Consider the following 21,686-nt stretch of genomic DNA (forward strand, 5'->3'; position numbering starts at 1 on the left):
ATCGCTTTGCGTTACTTATTTGGTCTGACTGCACAGGAATGGTTTCTGTGGGTAACAGCTTCCCCTTTCCAGCCAGTGGTGGATGCTGTGAGCTCTGCCTTCCCCAGGGGCTTCCAGTCACTTCTGAGGACACGCTCATGTCACTTTGCTGCTCTAACGCTGTGGTCCCCACATCCTGGCTGAATTTCTGTTTCCATTTACACTGAAGTGTACCCAGAGTAACTAGGAACGGAGGCTGAGACTGTAACGAGACTGAGTGGAAACAGGACCTGGTCATTGCCTTTTTAAAACAGCTGCAAGGACAAGGAGGGTGTTGCAGGCTGCTGCTTACAGTCACCTCTGTTGCCATTTCAATATTTCTTTTGCTTTTCTTAAATGAGATCTTCAAGTATTTTCGTATCCTCAGTAAGGCAAAATGTTTTTCTCCTTTCTGGAGCATTGAAAATATTTGATGCTGGAGCAGAGCAGTTACTTTTACTTTTGATTTGTGATCGTTGGTCCAGCCTGACCCCTGCTGGGGGAAAGCCAGGAGGAGAGGATTACAAGTGCAGAGAGTCTGTCTGGGATCCACAGGTTCACCAGAGACCATTCCTGGCGCAGTCCTGCTCTGAACCCCTCTCCCACCCCCAGGCCCATGCCCTGCTCAGGCTCTGCCCTCACTTCATGCTCCCCTCTCGGCAGTACAAGCCTTACCTGAAGTTTGTCCAGCTTACATCTCCAAAGACTGCCCACCACCTCCATTGTTACGCTGCCGTGTGGAAGCGACATGTATCTATTTAATGTGGCTGCAGGGGCCTGCTGCAGGCACACTCAGCGCTCTGCTGGCATCCTGGCTCTGAGGCCCTGTTAGCAATAGCCGTGTGGTGCTACTGATTACCAGGTCTCCGTTTATCCTAACTAATTAGTGCACAACAGATTTCCCAACATTGCCATGTTTGTATATTCCTGTGTGGTGCTACTGAGAGCTGCAGCTGGCACAGATGTGCCCGTGATGTGACATGGCATTCAGACAAGGCATCTCCCTCTAGCCACGTCTAGAAAGACTAGGAAGTCCAGAAAGACTGCAGTCCTTGCGGTAGGGATGGCCCTTCTTTCCGCTGGAAATGGGAGCAGCAGCGCCAGGGACTGCTGCTGCCTCTGCCCACCTCCGTCTGCAGTGTGATTGCTTTTGAGTGGCCTGCTCCATTTCCAGGTGGGCTTGGAGAACGCCGTGAGGATTGGACATGTGTGGCTGATCAGACACAAGCAAGGCAACTATTTTAGAAACCTGCTATTAACAGTCATGCTGAAATGTACGTGTCATAGGCCAGATGTGCAACAGCAGGGACAAGGAGCACTGGTGCTCCATCTCCCTCATTTATCTTTGCCTAAGGGCTGTGAAGGTGCCACCCTTCCAAAGTTACCTTCCTTTTTCTTTCCATTGTGCATTGCTGCACAGAAATTTCCCACTGTGCGGTGTATGTGCACATGAGGTGTGGATAAAGATACAATTTGGACCTGACAGACATTCACTCACCACCCCCCGGCCCTGGTCAGCCAGTCGAGCCACCCAAGCACATGCAGGGCAGTGAGCATCCCCATGGCTGCAGTTGTTGGGTATGGCTCCAGGCACTACCCTGGCATTCGTGTGAGCGCTTTCTTGATGTGGATAACCAGGTATGCTGTAAGGCTAAAACTAACATCTGGCTTGACTTTGGTTTCACGTTAACAGCAAAAATATATGGAAATTTAACTGGCATAGCTGGGGCTTTTATATAGTTCCTTTCTCTCTGTGAGACAAATATATGTACGGTAGGCCATCGCTGGCTATCGATCTTTAAGCAGCCCCCCCCATGGAAATCAGCAGAGAGAGCTTTGCTTAGAAATTGTTGGCACATGGTGGTCCAGTGTCAGGGAACTGGAGATCGTTAAATTGATTATCTAAATGGGGATGGGAGGGAGAAAGCAGTGGCAGTAGCTATCATTATGTGCATATTTTTATGATTTTTAGAAAATTATATTTCAGCATTTTCCATCACATCGAAGGCTGACAGGGCTTCATTGATTAGCAGATTCAGACTAAATGATAGAGAAAATTACTGAGAGCGGTATACTTCGTAACACAACTTTGTTTAAGGAAAGATCTTGCTTGCTTCGTTTCAGCTTCAGTGTAACCACACGTCGAGGGGCATCAGCGGTGTGCGGGCGCAGGGAGCGCCCAGGGAGCAGGGCTGGGCCACGGCGTGTCTCGGGAAGCCCCAGGCGGGTCCCCAGGAGCCGGCGGGTTCCCGGGGCTGCAGCCGGTCGCCAGCGCCGTGCTCGCTCCGGCAGCTCCACCTAGCGAGCAGCGCTCTCCCCGGCCGCCGGTTCTGGCTCTCCGCCGGCTCTCCGGCGCTGGAAACCACAGCGCTGTGTCCACAGGGCAAGGCAGGTCCTCCCTGTCTTCCCCATCCTCCCCAGTCCTCGTCCCACCAAGCCAGGCCAGGGGTCCAGCAAGCTCTCCTCCAGCCCCGCAGCAGCAAGGACCACCTCAAGCACCCAGCTCTCCTGGCCGAGCCTCCCGAGGAGCAAGGCTGGAAGAGAGAAGCCCTTCTCAGGGAAGGGCATGAGGAACGAGGTGGAAGCTTGATGGTTTCAGCCTCTCTTACAGCCTGCTGAAAAAACACCTGAACTGGCCTACAGGGATTTTATCTCAATAATGAACTTTATCTGAACTGCCACCCCTAAGCTCTTTGCTTGTGAATCACCGTAATGCACTCAGGTCACACCAGGTTTCCCTTGCTCTAAGCCCCTTGCCTCAGTTCTTCTCTGAACCCGGGTGGGCTCAGCAAGGGCCTGATGTCTTGGCCATGCTGGCGTTGGCCTGGCACAAACCAGTGACAAGAGGACAAGCGGCTGGTTAGTCTCAGTGTGCCGGCAAATATCGAGGGGAGTCACTATGCACCGCCTGGGCCAATCCCCCTGCCCCAGCAGAGCAGCAGGGCAGACCCTGTGCTCTCCTTCCCACCACCGTAAAACCTTGCCATGTGATGTCCTGCACAGAGGTCGGCTGCTTGCTTTGTAACTTTACTAGAATATAATAAGGGAAGGTACAAACCTATTTGTATCATTGTAAAGATGATGCTTGTGCCTGTCCCATGCCAGGAGAGGCTGCTGTGCCATAATGGAAGGGGCAAGAGCACCTCTTCCTGGATGGGGCCAGGGCTGTAGGCTGCACCATTGCTTTAGGTGTGCACCATTGCTTTCCTTGGGATTTGCTGGAGCAGAGCAGCATGGCAGCAGTTTGAGCAGCAGGAAGGAGTTACTTCCCTCACTCCCATCGACATGCAGCACCATCCAGCCCTGAAAAGTCCAGGTCACCTTACTGGCCCCAACAACGGCATGGGGTTTTGTTACAGGGGCTGCGAGTGCTATGCTGTCGAGAGCTGAGTGGCACCTTCAGAGGACTCAGGGGATGTGGTGGCTTCTGCCAGGCTCAACCCCATTCTCCAGGGGAGAGGACGAGGTGTCTCGTGTGACAGAGGCAGCAGGCCCGGAGCCACTCAGGGCTGCAGGGCTGGCTCTGTGACCGTAAGGAAGTGCAGGATGGGGCTGGACCTGCTGCTCTCCAGAGGTGTGATGGGGAAGGCAGGGAGAATGCTGTGGAGCTTGGGAGCTGCTGAGGGAAGCAGGAAGACTGATGGTCCGATTTTTCTGTAATAAGCCAAATCCTTACGAGAGGAGGGTTGTTTTGTTTTTTCCCTGTGCTTTCCTCTCTCTAGAGAAGGATAGGAGATGCAGACTGCTAAAAAGCCTGCAGCCAGAAGGGGTAATTTCCTACTGTGAGAGTTTGAATCCAACTTCCCACCTCAGTTTGCAGTGGCATTGCCAAGGACTCCTGAGATAAAATATCCTGCCATTTCTTGCCCCACAGAGGAAACTCATTTTTCTACAGCTTTCTCAGTCATCTCTACTGGCTCCCGCTCTTGTTCACGTTCACACTTTCCTTGTCATCTGTCATAACCAGTGGTGTCAGTAGGAGTCATGTTCTGCAGCTTGCATGAACTTCTAGTCATACTGAGGACAGGGCAGCAGGGAATGCTTGGCTGCAGTAAGATAGGCAGGGTTTTGTCTCTTCTACCTCCAGGCATGTTCTTGATGCTTCGCTATTTTGAAATAATTTGTTCCAGTACTAGCTTTGGTCATGGTGGCATGAAGGATGCTGTTCAGAAAGCACCTTCTGAGTGTGTTGGTATAGCAGCCGGCTGAAAGCGAGTCTTCTTGTATTGGCAAACAGGGAATTTCTTTAGTTTGCGATTGCATGAAAAAAACCTGGATTGAAGAGTGAGTCAGCCTGAAGATACGGTTCTGGACTTCTTTCTTTTGTTTTGGCTTTGCACTGCAGGCTTCAGGTAAGCAGGCAGCCATCTGGCACAACAGTAGAAGCAGTAGAAAGCCACTTGCTGTGGTTGCTCTCCATTCTCATTTTGGCTCTTGCTCTTCTGGCAGCACCTGACTGAGGACCGGCCAGTTTGGTCTGAGCCCCAGAAGGAGCTAAAAATGCTAAGAAGCAGAATTGATGCCTCTTTTGGGCAACTAGTACCTGATCCTTCTGGTGTTGCAGATCCCTCCTTCACCATGATCTCAGCACGAGGCAGGCAGCCAGCTGAGGGGTTTGGAGGACAGCTTGATTGACCCTAGCTTCCTTGGCCCATTTAGCACACAGAGCATGTCTCTAGAAGAAGCTGTCTGTTCAGGATCAAGTGCTTTTCCAATAAATCTGGCACCTCCAGGTAAGAAAGAGGTATAAGAAGAACTTGCCAACAGCTGCCCCCATGTGTACTGGTGACTGAGGGAGGAGAGAAGTGAGATCAGGAACAGGAGTGCTGTGGCATACCTCCAGAAGTCACTAGTCAAGATTTGCTAAGGGGCTTTCAACCACAATCCTGAAAACTTAAAAAAGAGAAGAGGCCTTGAGTCTCTGTCTTTTGTAGCTCACGTTTTCTTGGCTCTTTTTAGGTGAGGGGAAGACACTTCTCTCAACTTGTATCCCCCCTAGTAAAGAGCTCAGGGACTCGTGTAACACAGTTCCAGTCCACAGGGTTTGGAGAAAGATGGCAAAGATGCCAAAGTTATAACCAGTTAGTAATTTCTAGTGTACTTTTACAACTATACCACTGGAAGATAACCCTCAGATAATTCACCTAAGTGAATATGTAGGATCACTTCTGTAAAGCACAAGATGTACTTCAATCTGAAGACTACCACAACAAAATGGCAGCAAACCAGGACTTTACAGGGCAACCTTTCCAGATCGTGACTGTAATACTTGGCTTAATTGCATCCTGCCGACTGCTCACCACTTATAAAATACACTCCAAGTGTGCCATAATGCTCTGCCTGTCCCTTGAGATAAGATAGTAAGATGGTATTGCTGGCAAAACAGAGTGATATTTCATAAACTGCTAAAAATCAATGGTGTTATGCTTGCTCATACCTTAGATGAACTTTTCTTATGAACTGGAAAGTAATAGGGTGGGTAATACTACAGTTCAATTAAATGAAATTACATAAAACTTCTTGAAAGCAGTATAAAAAGGAGGGGAGCAAATCCTGTGACAGAAAGCAGAGACAAGTGCAAGCTGTGCTCCGTGCACCACAAATCAAGTAAACAGTAAATACTTCATGTAGAAGCATTACTCTGACTGAGAATGGGAGAAGATGTTGCTGAAACTGCAGAACAGCTTTTGCCTCGTGTAAGAAGATGGCAAAATACCCACTGATGGGACTGGGGCTCAACCTCATATCTGGCATGTGGGGGAGCATGTGTCTGTTGCAACAGGACGAAATGGGGAACGCTTATAGTGTGGTAGAAAGCCCCTTCCCTGAGAGCCCAGCTGTCAGAGAGCTTTGTGGTCTGCTCAGTTACATGGAAAGAACCAGAATGACCTGAGACTGAAGATGGAAAATAAAGTTTGGGCACAAGCACAGTCCCCTTGAGATCACGCAGAAGGGGTTATCTCTTGGAGATGAAGACAGCTGGCTGTTAGATGCAAGCACTTGTGGAGTTAAGGCTCATGCCAACCATCTATATGTTAACATAAATGGTCTCCACCTCCAGTGAAACCACTGGGAAGTGCACCGGGCACAATGAGTTTGCTTGGCCAAGTTTCTCCTGTCAGCAAGGTTCTTGCCAAACAGAGTGGTGGGGCCTGTGTAGGAGGCAGTATGTCTCCTCTTCCTCCCTCCTGCCCTGCCCACTGCAGGCTGCGGGATAGGGTTCCCAACCTTGTCCTGTAAGGGACCAGGTGTCCCAGCACCCTCTGCATCTCCACCAGGCTGATACCACTCTGAAGGTGCTGGAGAGCTGCCGCACGGCAGCCCCAGCCGTGGGGTCACCCGAAGGAACTATTGTGTATCTAGTGAGGCCTTTTTAAAAGCATCTTATAAAACTTTATGGAGAGTGGTTTGCTCTTCAGTCCTGCCTAAAACATCCAGAGAGTGAGCTAATTTATCCAAAGACTGAATTCAGTAGGGAACAGCTGATTCTGTCAGTGCTATGTTTCGTGGGACTTGTCTAGAACAGAGCCGGCTCCTCTTTTCTCTCTGGCAGTCCCTTGCATTTTGACAGAGCGGTGCCATCAGTCCCTTTAAATGATCCAGTGATTACCCTTTCAGACTTACCCAGCTGGAGTTGCAAAGGTATAGTCTATACCCCTGGCATCAGCCAGTCTGTTTCCTCATCAGGCTTGTCCCCTTTTTCCATGCCCACACACTCCTCGCAAAAGCTACCCCTGCCAGCAGTGAAGCGTTGCAAGCCGATAAATTATGGTATTCCAAACAGAGGTTTGTATTAAAAGAAAGGATCTGCATGGATAATATAATATACAGTGCATGTGAAATCACACAGGAAGGGTGTGTTGCAGATTCATGGCATGTTCAGACAGCCACAACGAATAAGTTCAAGAACTAATTTTGCATCTTATATGCAAACAGCAGCAGCTTGCCAAACACCCACCACGTATGAACCCTTTTCTGGAAAAAAGCAAGAGCATCCCAGGGATTGTGGTAGGAAGGAAGGATGAAGAATAACTCAGTAGCTGTGCAATACTCAGCCGCTTGGACCAAACAGAAGGTGACAGCTGCCTGGGGCAAAGGTTTCTGCAGCCAGACCTTTCACAGTGGTCACTAGATTATGTTCCTCAGACTTCGGTGCTTAATTTGGAAATAATGAGGTCAGTTTGTTTTGTTGTTTTGTTTTTTCTGGCATACAAGTGGCCTACTTTATAAAGTTCAAATGTGCAAGGAATAAACAAATAATTCTCGATCACAAATACCATAGACTATGATGTTTTTATGCCAGACTAGCAAATGTAAACAAATTACAGAACATGTTAACTAAATATGAAAGAACAATTCAGTGCTGTCAGTGGATTTAAATTACTAAAATATAGATATGTATGCTCTATTCAGGATGCCTTGTCAAAGCATCATTGGCTTTCAACCCATGTTAAACCCAGCAAGACAGTATTAAAGCTCATGCTGTATTCATTTAGAGGGGGAAAAGCAGCCTCTTGATTGACTCATACACTCCTATATTCCCGTGCGGCTTTCCTTTTTTTCAGCATCTGAGTCTAGTGCTTAAAGATGGAGGAGGATTCATCTCAGAGTGCACAGGTTGTGTAATAACAAGCTTCTGACCTGGAATTTCAGCTTTGAGCGTATCCCAAGCACCTGGGCTCCAGCACCCTGCTCCCACGCACCATCTCAAGGCAGTGCCAGGCAGCATTTTGCAGTTCTCGGTTTTGTCAGGGAAGCACAGGGTTTTAATAGCTTGCCTTGTGCTTTGGAGAACAAATACTCAGCGTGATCTGAGGCTGTTGTATCGCTGTTCTCTCTGCTTCTTTCTGGCTTGGGGTTACCCTCTTTATAATGATCTAGGGATGCAAAAAGATTATAAAGTGATTAAATGCAGCACATTACAATATCATTCATAATTAATATTATCTGAGGGGATACCGAGCTGTTGTTGACATTGTTTGACATTGCTGTCTATGCTGACCAGTAGGTATCGACATTTTCCACTTGTCTCACTTGTTCTGCGCATTAGTAGGAACCCATTTAAAAAATCCAAAAGCTGCAAACAACTTCTGTTTCTGAGACTGCCAGCAATAGGGCTCCTCAGTGTTACATCTGCAGATGTGCCATTCTTTCCAGCACGCATTTTGAGCCGGCTACCTTCTGTTCGTCAGCCTCTGAGTGGACGGGGACCAGTTCCTTCCATTTGCTTCTGCTGCAGCAGCAATGAAGCAGCCACGCTCCGCTTCTCTCCCGCACAAGAGGCTTTCTGTTGGTCAGCGGAGACCACAGCAGCCCCTAGCTGGCTGCCTTTCTGTCGGGAGGCTGCATGCGGCTTATGTAAGTGCTTTAACGCAGGGCTTATATAACTGTTTTAATGTCAGGGCTTTAGTTTTGCGTCTGCCTGCGGAGAACTCCCCCTTCTGTACGTAGGTCGAGGCACACAGCAGAGAGGCAGCTCCCGGCTAAGCAGGCAAGGCAGATATGCCTGCTGTGGATAACTGGAGTGTGGGGCAGGGGGGAGCATGGCCGTGGTAGGTGATGCATCTTAACTTTGGGCTCCTGGGGGAAGTGTAGGGATGTGCTTGTTAGGGGCTTTCCCGTGCTGCAGAAAATGTTGGGCCAGGCCGCTGACATTTGGGTTGTTTGCCGGCAGCTTTGAGCCACTAAATTCGTGTGGGAATACAAGGAGAAAGCAAAGGCAAGACAGAGCAACAAAAACCTCTGAGGCCTCACACATCACGATACTGAACTTCCAGAGAAGTGATAATATTTACATATCAGAAAAGTCAGTGGCTGACATGCTAGTACCTTTGTGCACAGAGAACATGGAGGTTTCTGCCGCACATTGTGAAACCACACAGGGTCATGTTTGGAGAAGTGATGTTACATTCCAGCCAGTGTAGTTACTTGCCCCAAAGGAACCTGAGTAACAGGGTGTCGACTTGGAAAATTCCCATCCAACCAGTCTAACCAGCTGCAACTCAAGAGGCACACTGGGCTCTGGTGACTGCAAGGGCCTGCAACCGAGAAGCGGGACAACCACACTCCCATGTTCTGCTTGCTCTCTAAGCCCCCTGCCCCGCAGCTCTTCTGGGAGCCCCTTGCCTCTTTCTTCTAGACTGGAGAGGCTTGAAACGCTTTGCTGCGATACAGCTGTTTTGCTGGCCTTCCTCGTGTTCCTGAGCACTCTGCAGGCGAAAAGGTGTGTGGCAGCAGCAGGAGCACCAGGCTGGGAGAGAGAAGGAGCGAAGCTGGGGCTGGGTTCCTGCCTGATCCCGCTGGAGCCTGCCGCTTTTTAAAAATTCTCTCTCCCCTGGTGGCCCTGCCCAGAAGATTGCTCATTCCCTCACCCCACTGTCACCAGTTGTTCACTGCTTGCTCTCTTTCTTCTTCCTGAAATGCAGTGACTCATTTTCTTGCACTCGCCTTGCCTCTGCTCATTAATATGTTTAGAGTACTTCACCTTTTCCTCCTTTGCCATTATCGTTACTTTCTTCCACCACACCATTTGCTCAACAAATAGTTTTTCGTCTAAGCTTTCTAGGTGAATTCTTTTCCCCTTCACTCTTTAGGTTAAGGATGGAGCAAAGATATAGGAGAAATGGAGGCTCTTACTCCTCTCCTGGATGGGATGTAAAGATCTGCTTAATGATCTTTATGCAGGTATTGAAGCATTGTTTCTATCTTATCGACCACAGAAGGGCCTTTTCTGTGGCAAAAGCGTAGCATCTAGTTATTCTCAGCCCTGTATTTGTTAGACCAAGTTTACCAGGAAGGTCTATAACAAGACATGTACTTCTTCAGCTAGACCCAGCTGCTCCGTGGTGGCTGTAGGGTAGTCGGTGTCCACGCCACCCCAGGCTACTGACCCATGTGTGGGATCTGCGCACTGGGGGAAACAGCCTGGATGTCTGCTCCACGCACCACAGCCACCACAAGTGGCAAAGCTGCGGAGACCAGACAAACTACTTATTTTCTCTGCGTGGAGAAAACAAATTTTTATGCTTTCCTCTAGACAGCTAGTCCCATTGCAGGGCCAACAGAGTAAACGCACGTCTTGCACTTGAAGTAAGGGAAACCACAGTTTCTTCTGAAAGCTTTGCTGGACAAATGCTCACAAGGGAAAACTCAGTAGTAGAAACATACTGAAAGAGGAGAGAGTGGAAAGGATGCCTTGTTACCCATTGGGATCCACTCTGCACCCAGTGGTGCAGCTCACCCTGTATGGTTTAGGCTTCTTTCCTCACGTGGAACTATTTCCCACCCTCACATATTCTGAGGAACAAGAGCTGTTTTGACTCAATTTTCCCCTATAAATTTCACTTATGGAGAAATACATTTAAAATTATACTTAGTAAGAGTGAAGTTTTGGAGGATCCAGGCCATATGGCTATATTGCTGATCTGCAGTGGGCTGCCACTGTCACCTTTGTCCATAAAGGACCGGATGGCAGAAACTGTGCCTCTGTGGCCTGTCTGATCTGGCGTTGGGTCTCTGGTTTGCCTTCTGCTGGAGCAGCCCTTCTCTTAGCACACCAGGTTTTTGCACGTGCTTGGGGACGCTGCAGACATGCTACCTCCTGACACCGTCAGCAGTGCATGGGTAAAAAATTTCATAGAAACGGCTGTTCTTCCTGAACACTGGTGGGTCAGCACTTCTCAGCAGCGAGGTTGGAGTTGGTTTATCAACACCATGATCTGTGTCCGCTCACAGCAGCTCGCTCTAACTTCCTGAACCACGATGTTGCCATTAAAAACACGCCAAGCATGTTGTTTACATAGTAAAACTAAATAATGAAATAAAACCAATCAAGCTCCGTGAAACCAGTCACCATGGCAATAACGTAAATGACAGCAGACACTGCTAGATGCTGCCTTGCAAGAGGTAGTGGCCCTGTGTTTGCAGACACAGTAAGCCAGCATGTGGACACTGAGGTGACATCTAGACTGAGCGTATGTATGGGAATGCCCTGGGGCTGCCAGCTGTTGCCATGGCCAGCCTGTCAGTAGCCATACAAACATGGTGGAGCAGGTCGGGCACAGTAACAGGGCAGCTGGAGGAATTCAGCAGGCTTTGGGAAGCGAAGGTAGTGTTTGCTCTCCTGATCACCTGACAGCAGTGTGCTAGAGCTGAGAGGCACTGCCACACGGTCACCTGAACTGGACCAGAGGGCCGGGATGACACCAAATTGTAGCAAGTCTCAGCAAACAGGGGTGATTTCTGGACAGCTCATCAGGTCACGGTGTTCAGCAGGGTCTGGTTGTCCCTGCATAGGGATGCATCCTGCTTTGCTGTGCACCCAGGCCTGCCCCCAATATTTCCTGCACAGGTGCAGCTCGGGGGAAGAGGGCCTGTGCACTGTGTGCCTTACACCCACCCTCTGCACAGCTCCTGGGGTAGCCTGTCTAGTAAACAGTGGCTGTTTTGAGAGGAAGATAAGAGCTGACAGTGTAATAGCTGTTGCAGATCATGTGTAACTGCCCTTGCAGAGTGTTTTTCTTGACTGTGAACTCTTAGGCAGCTGCGTTACATTTCTGTACAGGCCAGTGGCACCACGTTTGGCAGGGTGCGTGGCATGCTGGGGCAGGAACGGGGCAAGCACCGAACCTGCCTTTTTAAATGGACATACAGCACGTGGGCATAAGTATCCCAGAGGAAGGCAAAGCACTCCACAGACAACCGGCGATGCCCGTGTGGGCCGCAGCATTGGCGTCCACGGGTGTCGACACAGAGCTAGTACCAGGGCTGTGCAGAGATGCCTGCACACGTCTCCCTGGTGATTTCACCGACAGACTGCAGGCACGCAGCGTGCCGGGGACATTCCGACACCCAGGAGAAAACAATCTTGAGGCCCACCCCCGTGTTGGTTTGCGGGGAGGCACGGGAGGAGGCACGCGAGGGGGTGGCGGCGGGGGCGTGCGCCGCGGTTGCGAATGCCCACCGCACCAGCCATCCGGCCCCTGGCCGACGGGAAGCACCGCCGCGGGCGGGGAGCGGGGCGGGAGAAGCGCGGGCCAGCGCGGGCCGGGCCGGGCACTCCCCCCCGCGCTACCGGCCGTCGGTGCGGCCCCGCCCCTCCCCGCCCCCTGCGCCGGCCGGGGGCGGGGCCCGTGTCAGGGGCGGAGCGCCGGGCGCACCTGGGCGACACCGCCCCACCCTCTCCGCCCCAGCCGCCGCCGCGGGAACGCGGGCGCTTCTCCGCTCCCGGGGCGGTGGGGTCCGGCCGCGTCCCCGAGCCGTGGCGGCGGCGGCGTCCGCAGCGAGAGCGCCCCCCGAGCCGTGGGGGGGTATAGCCCCAGGCTCCTCAGAGGAGAAGGAGGAGGCGGCGGCAGCGGCCAGGCTCCGCGGCGCGGCCTCCGCGCCCTCCCCGTTCCGATCGGCCCAGCCCCGCCTGCGCCCGCTCGCTGCCGGGTGGGCGTTGGGCTCCCGCGACGCGATGTCGTTGCGGCGGCGGCGGAGGGCGGCCGCCGAGGAGGAGGAGGAGGAGGAGGAGGAGGAGGAGGCGGCGGAGGCGGGTAGCGACAAGGTGAGGGCGCGCGGCCGGGGGCCGTTGGCGGCCGTTGGGGCAGGTGTGCGGGCGCGCGCCGCTCCCGCTCCGCGCGGCGAGGGGAGGGGCGGGGGCCGGGAAGCGGCGCTGCCTCCCCCCACGGATCGCCGGGCCCTGACTGCGACGCGCGTGGGGCGCCACGCTGCGACCCTGCCTCGGAAAGAAATCCTCCCCGGCCCCTCCCCGTGCTGTAACGCTGCTGTTCGCTCTCCGAGGCGGGAGCCGGGAGAGGGCGACGTGCCAAGGGGTCTCAGCGCCTGGTGCGCGGGGGCTAGGGGCCCACGCGCGTCCTGCCCCACTGCCATCCCCCCCTCCCCCCGGCGATACTGAAATGGGAGCGCCCGGTTTCTCTCCGGGCCCGCAGCAAAAGCTCAACGCCGTTGACCTGTCAGGCTGCGTGTTTGTAGTTCACCCCTTGCCGAAGTAGCTGGGGCCAGGCGAAGAGCGTGCTTCGGCGCGGTTAGGCCCGTGTGGCAGCACGGAAACAAACACGGAATGGTGATCTGCTCCGGTTAAAGGCTGTGTCAGCGCTTCCCCAGCAACTGTTTCTGTTTTATAGCCTTTTAAGTGATAGGCATTCACCTCTGGCCCGGAAAGGACTTACAGTATGACATTTCTGCTAAGGCAAGAGGTTTTCAAAATACTAAGTCTATGCATCAGGTTCATTACAGTGGCAAAACAGCCACAGTGCTGTTCTTTTGTTTGCCGTGGAGTTAAGGCTTATCTCTACAAAAGCTAAGCACATCACAGTTGCTAATTGTCTGAATAAAACGAAAGAGATATTTGCATTTTGGTAACTGGAATTAAAAAAAAAAAAAAAGCTTTCTGATTGCTAAATTGAGTTTGCAATACATGGTGGAGGGCTCCCGAGTTGGTGACTATTGAAACCTGCATAGATGTCGAAGCTGCATAGTGTGCAGTCTGCCTTAGGCGTTGTGGCAGGGAATTGGAAAGTGAAACTCAATAGTCAATTTTTATTCTGCACTTTGGTTGCATGAACTTAAAGCCAATGAAATTGAAAATTTGCAGTACTGTACTGCATTGAGGACTGTGATCAAATAAGGTAATGTTTAGGCTATAGCTGTGCAGAGAGTATTTCTCTGTAGATGAGAATTAACTTTTGAACATGATTTCTTGTAGCAGTGTTCTCAGAAAGCTGTTTTTCTGTGGAGTTGTTCAGGTTTGCTTTATTTTGTTAAGTTCATTTCTGAGGTGTGCAGTGAGCTGCCTTCAAAGAATTCTTCCCGTTCAAAGCCTCTAGTCTCCGGACCTCAAAAGGGTCCACCTAAAACTTACTAATATTATTCTTGCATGATTTCCAGAGAGGAAAATGCTGTTCTTGCCTATAGGCCTACTGTGCTTTTACTTTAGCTGCTTGACAGTCTAGTGTTTCATCCAGTTTCAGATGATGTTGAACAGACAGGACTCTGCTGCCGTGTGTGCAGCTAGGATGCTGGTTACAGGAGGTGAATTTTAATATGCATACATCTGTGATGATTGCTTGAACTGTTAGATTATATGGAAAGCCTTTTCCACCACACAGAAGACTTTTTGATGGATTATTTGGGGGACCCTCCTTGTTCCCATTAGAGTTGTTCAACCTATCTGCGATGTGCACAGCACTGGTGACCCTTGTCATGGATCACAAGCGACGTTAAGGATTGATTTTACATATTAATCTGTCTTTAGTTCCGTTGGTAACTGTAAAGATAAACCAGCATTTTGTACTGAATTTTCTATCAGTTTGGGTCTCTGTTTTGCATATGAGTACACAGGTAATGCCTGCTCTAGGTGATTTGATGGGAAGCATCGGGTCATCTGGATTCACAGATGCCACATTATACGCCTTCTTAGATGGTTATCGTTCTGCTCTACCTCTTGCCTGACCTTTACAACAAGCGGGTAGCTTATTGTCCTTTGGCTATTTTGAGATGACCTATTTGGCAAAGTAATTGTGTATTTGGACCCCAAACTTGTTCTTTTGTTCCTAACTACTCAGGATGGCTGTGATGCAGTGGGTTTCCACTGCTTCCTAGTACGCAGCTCAGAAACATCACCCTCTTCCTCACTTGTAGTGAAGGAGAAGACTTGGTTGTCTCCTTTCATATGGTTACTGCTTTGTGCTGCTTCTGCTCGTGTTGACCTGATTAATTCCGACTTCCAGATACCTAAAGGTGACATGCTTTAAAGCACCTTCTTTCCCAAAGCAGAGAAGCGCTTTGTGTTTGCTGAAGAACTCCACGAACACTAAATATGTCTGGAGGGTTTTGTCTTTTGTACTTTTAGTACAAAAGTATTTAAGTTTGTTCTCAGTATGTAATCTGATACTTTTTTCATGTTACGCTTACTATGTCCATGGATGCTCATTTCCTACTGAATTTAAGTGAAGCTGGTTTTTTTCTTATTTGCGTGTTTTTTTACCACTAACTGGAAACAACTGGTAGCCATTTCTACGTCCATATAATTTCAAATAAAAGTTAACTTGCTTGGTTTTGTATGAAGGAATATGGTATGCCCTTTGTGAAGCTTCTTCCTGAAGATCCCAAGCTCTGCAAGTCTCGGTGTCTTCAGTTGCTCACTAGCTTGTTGAGCTGATGACTTTTTGCAAAATTCCCGTGAACATGCCTTTGCCGTGTAGGGCTTTGCAATTTCACGAGTTTGTTGTTTCTTTGCATTGTCCTGTGGCATTCAGGAGTGATTTTTTGGTTGTCCCTTTTTTATTTGCTGCTGCTTGCCCTGGATGGTCTTTTCCTAAGAATGTCTTGTCAAAGTGCCTTCATAAATACTTAGCAGCCCTTGGGAGCAAGAGGAACAGTTTGGCATTCAAATACTTAATATGTATAAGTCAGTTAAAGTTTTACAGATTGATCTGCGTGTGTTCATGCTTCTTTTAAAATGACAGTTGTTTGCATTCTTTACTAAAAAGCAAGTGACACTGCTTTCAAATGCTTCAAAAAAATTAGTGTATCCTGGAAGTAATCACACAGTTATTCCTCTTTGTACTGTGCAGAGTTGTCGGAGTAGGACAGGGAGGGGATAGTGGAATCATGTTGCATTGCTGGCCGTGGGAACAAGTGCCTGTTTGCCCAGGGTCATTGTTAATTATTTGTAACTAAAACAAGCCCAGAATCCCTGAACACTGTTTCTCCTATGGTATTGAAAAAGCTGTTTCTGTTCCATGAGACAGCCCTTCCAGGGAATCAATTGCTAGATAAGTTGCTCAGACCTGTGAAGCTGGGTTTGGGACTTGGGTCTTTGATGCCCAAAACCTCCCAAACCCTCTCGGAGATAAATGAAATTCCTGATGGCAGTGTGGGTTATGGTGGAACAATAGTCTGTCATGGATCACTTAGTTACTTAATTTCGCTTACTTCTTTTGGAATATCCAGAAAATGGATCTGTTTAATTTTCACAGAGAAGTCTGACCTCTATGCTGTCTGCTACAAGCATGGTAATAATAATAAGGGCTGACTATTTCCAAACCTCTGTTTTCTTGGAAGTGGTGGTGAATTCGTACTAATGCAGATAGTAAAGGATCTGTAGGTTTCAGTCTTTGATTCAGTATGTGCAGCTCTCTTGCTTGTGTTTCTGCATATGTGTTTGCTTGTTTCAAGCATATGGCTTTAACAGTTTGGGAAAAAAGGTTTCATCATTCAGGATCTTCTGACACTTTGATATCTTGACTTCAGAGGAAGGTATCAAGGTATATCTAATTAAATATGCTACAATGTGATCTAACTGAACTATTGACTTTATTGTAAAACTTGTGAGAGAGACTGCAGAAAGGTCAAAGCTGGAGGAGAAAACTTACTTTAAGTAACACTTATACAGGTAAAATGACAATCATTCTTTTGCTTGATAACTTTTTTCACATAAGCTGTTGGAAAATGTCTTCATTTTCTCAGTTGCTCTTCATATAGATGCTGCATTCTCCAAGAAAAACACATTTGCTGTCTACCTGGGAGTTCCTTATTGTGTCCTGGAAAAAATGCAGTACAAGTGGAACATTGCAAGGGCCTTTGTAACTAGGATAATTCTTGTGTGTGGTTCACTCAGCACGTGTTAATTGTAGTGGAGGGCGTGTGGTACAAAACAGCAATTCAGATGTGTATGTCCTTTTAGATGATGAAAGGTTGACATGTCTATTTTTTTTCTGCATGACACACAGCTGCATTCTGGCAGCTGTTGCAAAGTAGCCAGCAAGCAGAAATCCATGTGGAAGCTTAATTTGTGGCAAGATGTCACGTTTGGGAGGCTCCGGCTCTTGACTATTTGAGTTCCTCCTTTGTATGGCCAACTATTTGTGGTCTTGTACAGAAGATTTAGCTTAAGGATGAAAGTCTTGTCTTTAAGAACACCAAAATTAAAACAAAACAAAACCCTACAACTAAATAAATCTTTGTCTTGGGATACTTTGGAAGTTATGAAAACCGATGAGCATCATAGTGTGTCAGATACACGTGTTTATTATGTGCTGAGCTGTTTGTAGTGTGTGAATAACTGTCATGTTTGCCTTCTTCCCTGTACTTGTTAGGCCTGCATCATCTCAGCCTTGTTGGACTTGTATTCTATGAGCTGATCAGATAGGTTCTCTTGAAAGAACATCTGTCTTCAAATGAGGAGAAGCAAGGCAATGACTTCATTGCAACATCTGTCCATTACAGACACGTGGGATATGAATCAAGGAGACAGGAGTGACACACGTTCTGCATGTAAAAGGCTCTGTCACCTGCGGTTTGAGACCTCTAGAAAAAAAATAAAACACCTCGGATCAAACATTTAATTTGGAGTTGGGGTTGAAAGGTGTCATAGTCACTTAGGACAGTACAACTTCTGCTGTTTTCAATTAACCTTTGAAAACCTTGTAAATACCTGCTCATGGTATGAAACCCATGGCATTTCAATTAATACACCTTGCAGGGCCTTGTTGTTACTGTGTGTTCAGGTTGGCCAAATCCCAAACCTGAAGAGCAGGAGCAGGAAGGGCTGTTTGGTTTTATACTGAACTCCAAAACTGCTTCTACAAGGTCAAGCTGAAGTAGCAAGACTATTTTTGTTTGTTTGTTTTTGAGGGCTTTGATAGTGATGAACTTAGTGTTTCCTTCCATAATGATTGTTGTATTCATGGCTATAAACTGGAATGTTTATGATCAATCATGTAAAATAATTAAGAAAACAATTAGCAAGAAAGACTTGTCTCCCAGTGATGGGGTTCTCTAAGCACTTCATGATGCAGAAGACAATTAACTAGCTTTTAGTGAACAACTTCCTCTTTGGCTTCTGAATTTGCAAATAAAATGCCTTATTCAGGAAATGGTTGTGGCCATTATAGCAATTAACTGGAAAATAAAGTATTCAAGGTCATTTCTGAGGTATGTTACAAAGGGAAGTTGAAGATAGTTGGGAGTCTTGTCTCCCACTTGTTATTGTAGCAATGTAAAGCTAAAAAATGACCAAATGCACCAAGTTCTGTACAACTTGCAGGTTGCACCAGCCAAGCTCCCAGTAGTAGCAATATGAAGCATGAGCTACTGAAAAGCACATCAGATAAACACAGACTCTCTCTTCAAGGTGTTCAGATACTCTGAAAAATGCCATGCACTTGTGAATTCAGATGTTGGAAATAGCAAATCTAAAACATTGCTTCTAATGAGGTGCATAAGTGACAGTTGTGTGTTAAATATAAGAGGGATAAAACTAAGTATGATTTTTAAATTATTTTTTTTCAATGTTTAAACACCGTTTGAGTATGGAAACATTTTCTGCAATATCAAAAGCCCAAAAATGGAACAAAAAAGTTTGGGGGTATTCTTAGTTCTGAGTGCTTAAAAGAGAAAGCATCTCTGCCATGTGCAAGCAGGGATTAATATTAAAGATGCTAAGTCGTGGTCTTAGGGCCAGGATTACTGCCCATCATCTGCATAGTGAGTAGTATCTTCTAGAACTGTACAGATAGCTTGCTGCACTCCAGTGCAGGTCACAGTAGTTGGAACATGGGAGAGACCTGTGATCCCCTCAGTCGCATCTGTAGTGATTTCCTAAGCTATGGTATGACACTATGAGAAACATCTCTGAATAGCAAGGTTGCAAGCACAGTATTTTTTTATTTATTTATGTGCTTTTTCAAGTGTTCTACAGACTTTTGGAAGTCTGGACCACAGTTAGAGTATTTGCTTTTTTATTTGTATTAATTATAGACAAGGTCTGTCTAATAATTATTCGCCTGTGGGGTTCCAAGGAACAGGAAAAGCATTGATCATGTTTTTCAGAGAAGTAAATGATGTAAAAATCATTCAAGAATTTCATTTTGGGCAAGCGTGTGGTACATAAAGTGAATGAGAACAACACAGGCCTAACACATTAGAAAAGATAATTACTCTTCCTGTTACCTGTTTCCCTAGTGCATGTGTACAGTGCCAGCTCACAATCTCGGGTTCTAAAAAGATAAAAACAATTTAAAAATGAAAAGGATGGCGTTTTCCCTCGGATAGTGTCCCTGCAGAGAGCGCCGTGGACGGTGACTCCGAGGTGGGAACCCAGCGCCGCCCGGGGGGGGGGGGGGAGCCCGCCTGCAGCACCCTGGCCAGCTCCCGGCCGCCCCGGGGACGGGGCCGGACCCACAGCCGCTTCTGCGCAGCTTCTGGGGATAGGCTGTCCTTGACTTTGGCCGGCGAGGTTTGAAAAGCCTTATCTTTTCCACCTGCGTAGTTTACAGAGGTCAGTCACCGAGGCAATGGTTACACTGAAGTGTAACTTCCTGGAAAGGGCCAATGGATTGAGAGGAAAAGGCAATAGCCTGTAAACAGATCAGCCATGCGATGGCTGGGATTGTAGGCCACCTTAATTCTGTGGTGTCTTATGGAGGGGGCGAGAGGGAGGATATACCTCTGCTATCTTCCAAAATGCCAAAAATACTCGGAACAAGGGAAGAAAATAATATTATTAAGGAAAAGTAGGAAAGAAAAGCAGTCACATTCATGGAAATAGATTAAGGAGAAAGAACCAAGATCTATGATGAGGAAGTTAGAAAGAGAGGGAGACTGAGAAATAGCAGTGTAGCAGTGGTGAAAAAAGTTTTCAAGCACAGTTACTTCACAGTCCCCAGAGCTGTTAACAACTGATGAACCTGAGGCAGCAGGGCAGGCTGGAAGCTGTTTGGGATTGTAAGGAGGTGAGTTAAGTCAGGTAGGTCAGGAGGAACTTCAGGTCTCTAGAGAGCCAGACACTGAGCCAGAGACACTCTGCCTTACTGCTGCACCAGGGCCAAGTGCAGCCTTCTGACTCCCTGGAGCTGTGGTGATTGTAACATTAGAACAAGTGGAGTAAATAATCAGCACCCTTAGTGTTGGCTTTAACTGAGAGAAAAATAGTCTTGACAGTCTACTCTGACCCTTGGTGGCAATTTGTACACTGTCACCGAAATATGTACTGCCTATTTTGCATTTGGATTAGACATATAGTCTGTCTAGATGATGTCTTCCTGAGTGGTCGTTAGTGAATACTGAAGAAACAACTGCAGTCAAACAATAAATTATTCTGAGTAATGTTGTGCCCGTAGGACACTTGGTCACTTCACAGTTTGTTTTTGGATCATTCATTTCAAGCCAGAGGGTTCAAGTCCTAGCGTACGTATGTATGAGACTGTGCCAGCAACCTCTTTTCATTGTACAAAGAGACTGGTTTTTTTTCATGCATTCCATTTTGGTTTTTTTCTTAATGTGACATTAAACCACCAGAAGACCCTTCTCCTTATTCCATAAAAGGTTAGTTTGAGATATAGGTGAGGGAATGTGTTAGATGATTGGGAATTTCTGTTAAACTCATGTGTTGTATGTCAGCTGCAGTATTTCTGGAAACATATCCTCATGGCTATGTACGTGGGTTGAAAAAGTGCCTAGAATATGAAGTTTCTTGAGCACAGCAGGTAATGTCACATCTGAGTACTGGTCTTCTTATAAACATTTATTGGGATACATTTGTCTCCTGCAACATCTACAGTTTCACTAGCACACCATTGTTGTCTTTTTAGAAGGTAATGTAGGTTCCTAAGGTAATGTTTATGACTCTGAATACTGTTTTCTGACATAATAACTAATAATCTTGCGTGTTGGTTTTCTTTTTTTTGGTTGTTTATTTTTTTGTCATAGGAAGTGGATTTGGAAGAAAGACTTGGCGAGTTGGATCTTAGAAGTGATTCAGATGTTCCTGATGTTCCTCCACCAACAGACAGCACTCCAGAAATCCTCAAAAGGGCTTTGTCAGGCTTGTCTGCCAGGTATAGTAAAACAAACAGCTCTCAAATTTAATAGCTGCTGGCTAAAATTCTTACAGATTATGTTGCAGTTTTAATTCTTACAGATTGCACTGCAGTTTTAAATTTCATATGATACACATGAAAATTCAAGGATAAATTTTTTATGGGATATCATTGATTTATTTATGCTTTGGTAGTCCCTTCAGTGTAGTATTTTTTGCATATACCTGAAGATTGCCCATTGCATGCATTTTTAAGTAAACTGCTGCAATGTTTAGCTACAGTTTACGTAAACATTTGCCATTGCTCAGCCTGAGCATTGCAATAAAATGGGCTAAAGAACAGTCATTGAATTTGATATCCAGAATAACTATTTCTGGGGGTTATAATAAACTGATTTCCTACATCCAAGGTTAAGAGGGGGCAGTATTTGTGTATAAAGGAAAAGGGAAGCAGTGTAAATTCTCTGGGTGAACTTTGCTAGCTTTTTGTGACAGCATTTCCACTTCTAAGTATTTTTTCTTTACAGTTAAAGACAACATAGCTTTTATTTTCATACCTTTTAAAGCAATGTTTAATTTTTTCCTGCCGTCTCTTTTCAAACCTAGGTTTCTGCCTCCAGCCCCTGTTCACAGGAGCTTAAGGGCTAGCAAATGCGGGGGTGGGGGTGTATGTGTTTAGACAGACAGATAATCATGGCGACCTGTATATTCATGGAGGCTAATGAATAAAGTTCCTAGTATAATTTTTTGTACAGTCCCTTTACAACACTTGATCAGCCAAACCCTTTGGGGGGGGGGGGAAATTCATGTTACATTTTTTTCACTAATGCAATGAAAGAGCATT

General features: G+C 47.3%; 1 protein-coding gene across 1 annotated transcript in view; it reads left to right on the top strand.

Annotated features, from left to right (window-relative positions):
• The first annotated feature begins 12,475 nt into the window (after nucleotides 1-12,475).
• Nucleotides 12,476-21,686, top strand: part of CDS1 (CDP-diacylglycerol synthase 1) — a 32,888-nt gene continuing 23,677 nt past the window's right edge. Inside the window, exons 1-2 of the mRNA XM_072862233.1 lie at nucleotides 12,476-12,565; nucleotides 20,734-20,861. Of these exons, the coding sequence (XP_072718334.1) occupies nucleotides 12,476-12,565; nucleotides 20,734-20,861 (218 nt within the window). The remainder of the gene's footprint in view (nucleotides 12,566-20,733; nucleotides 20,862-21,686) is intronic.

Source organism: Ciconia boyciana, chromosome 5, assembly GCF_034638445.1.
Source record: "Ciconia boyciana chromosome 5, ASM3463844v1, whole genome shotgun sequence".
NCBI classification, from domain to species: Eukaryota; Metazoa; Chordata; class Aves; order Ciconiiformes; family Ciconiidae; genus Ciconia; species Ciconia boyciana.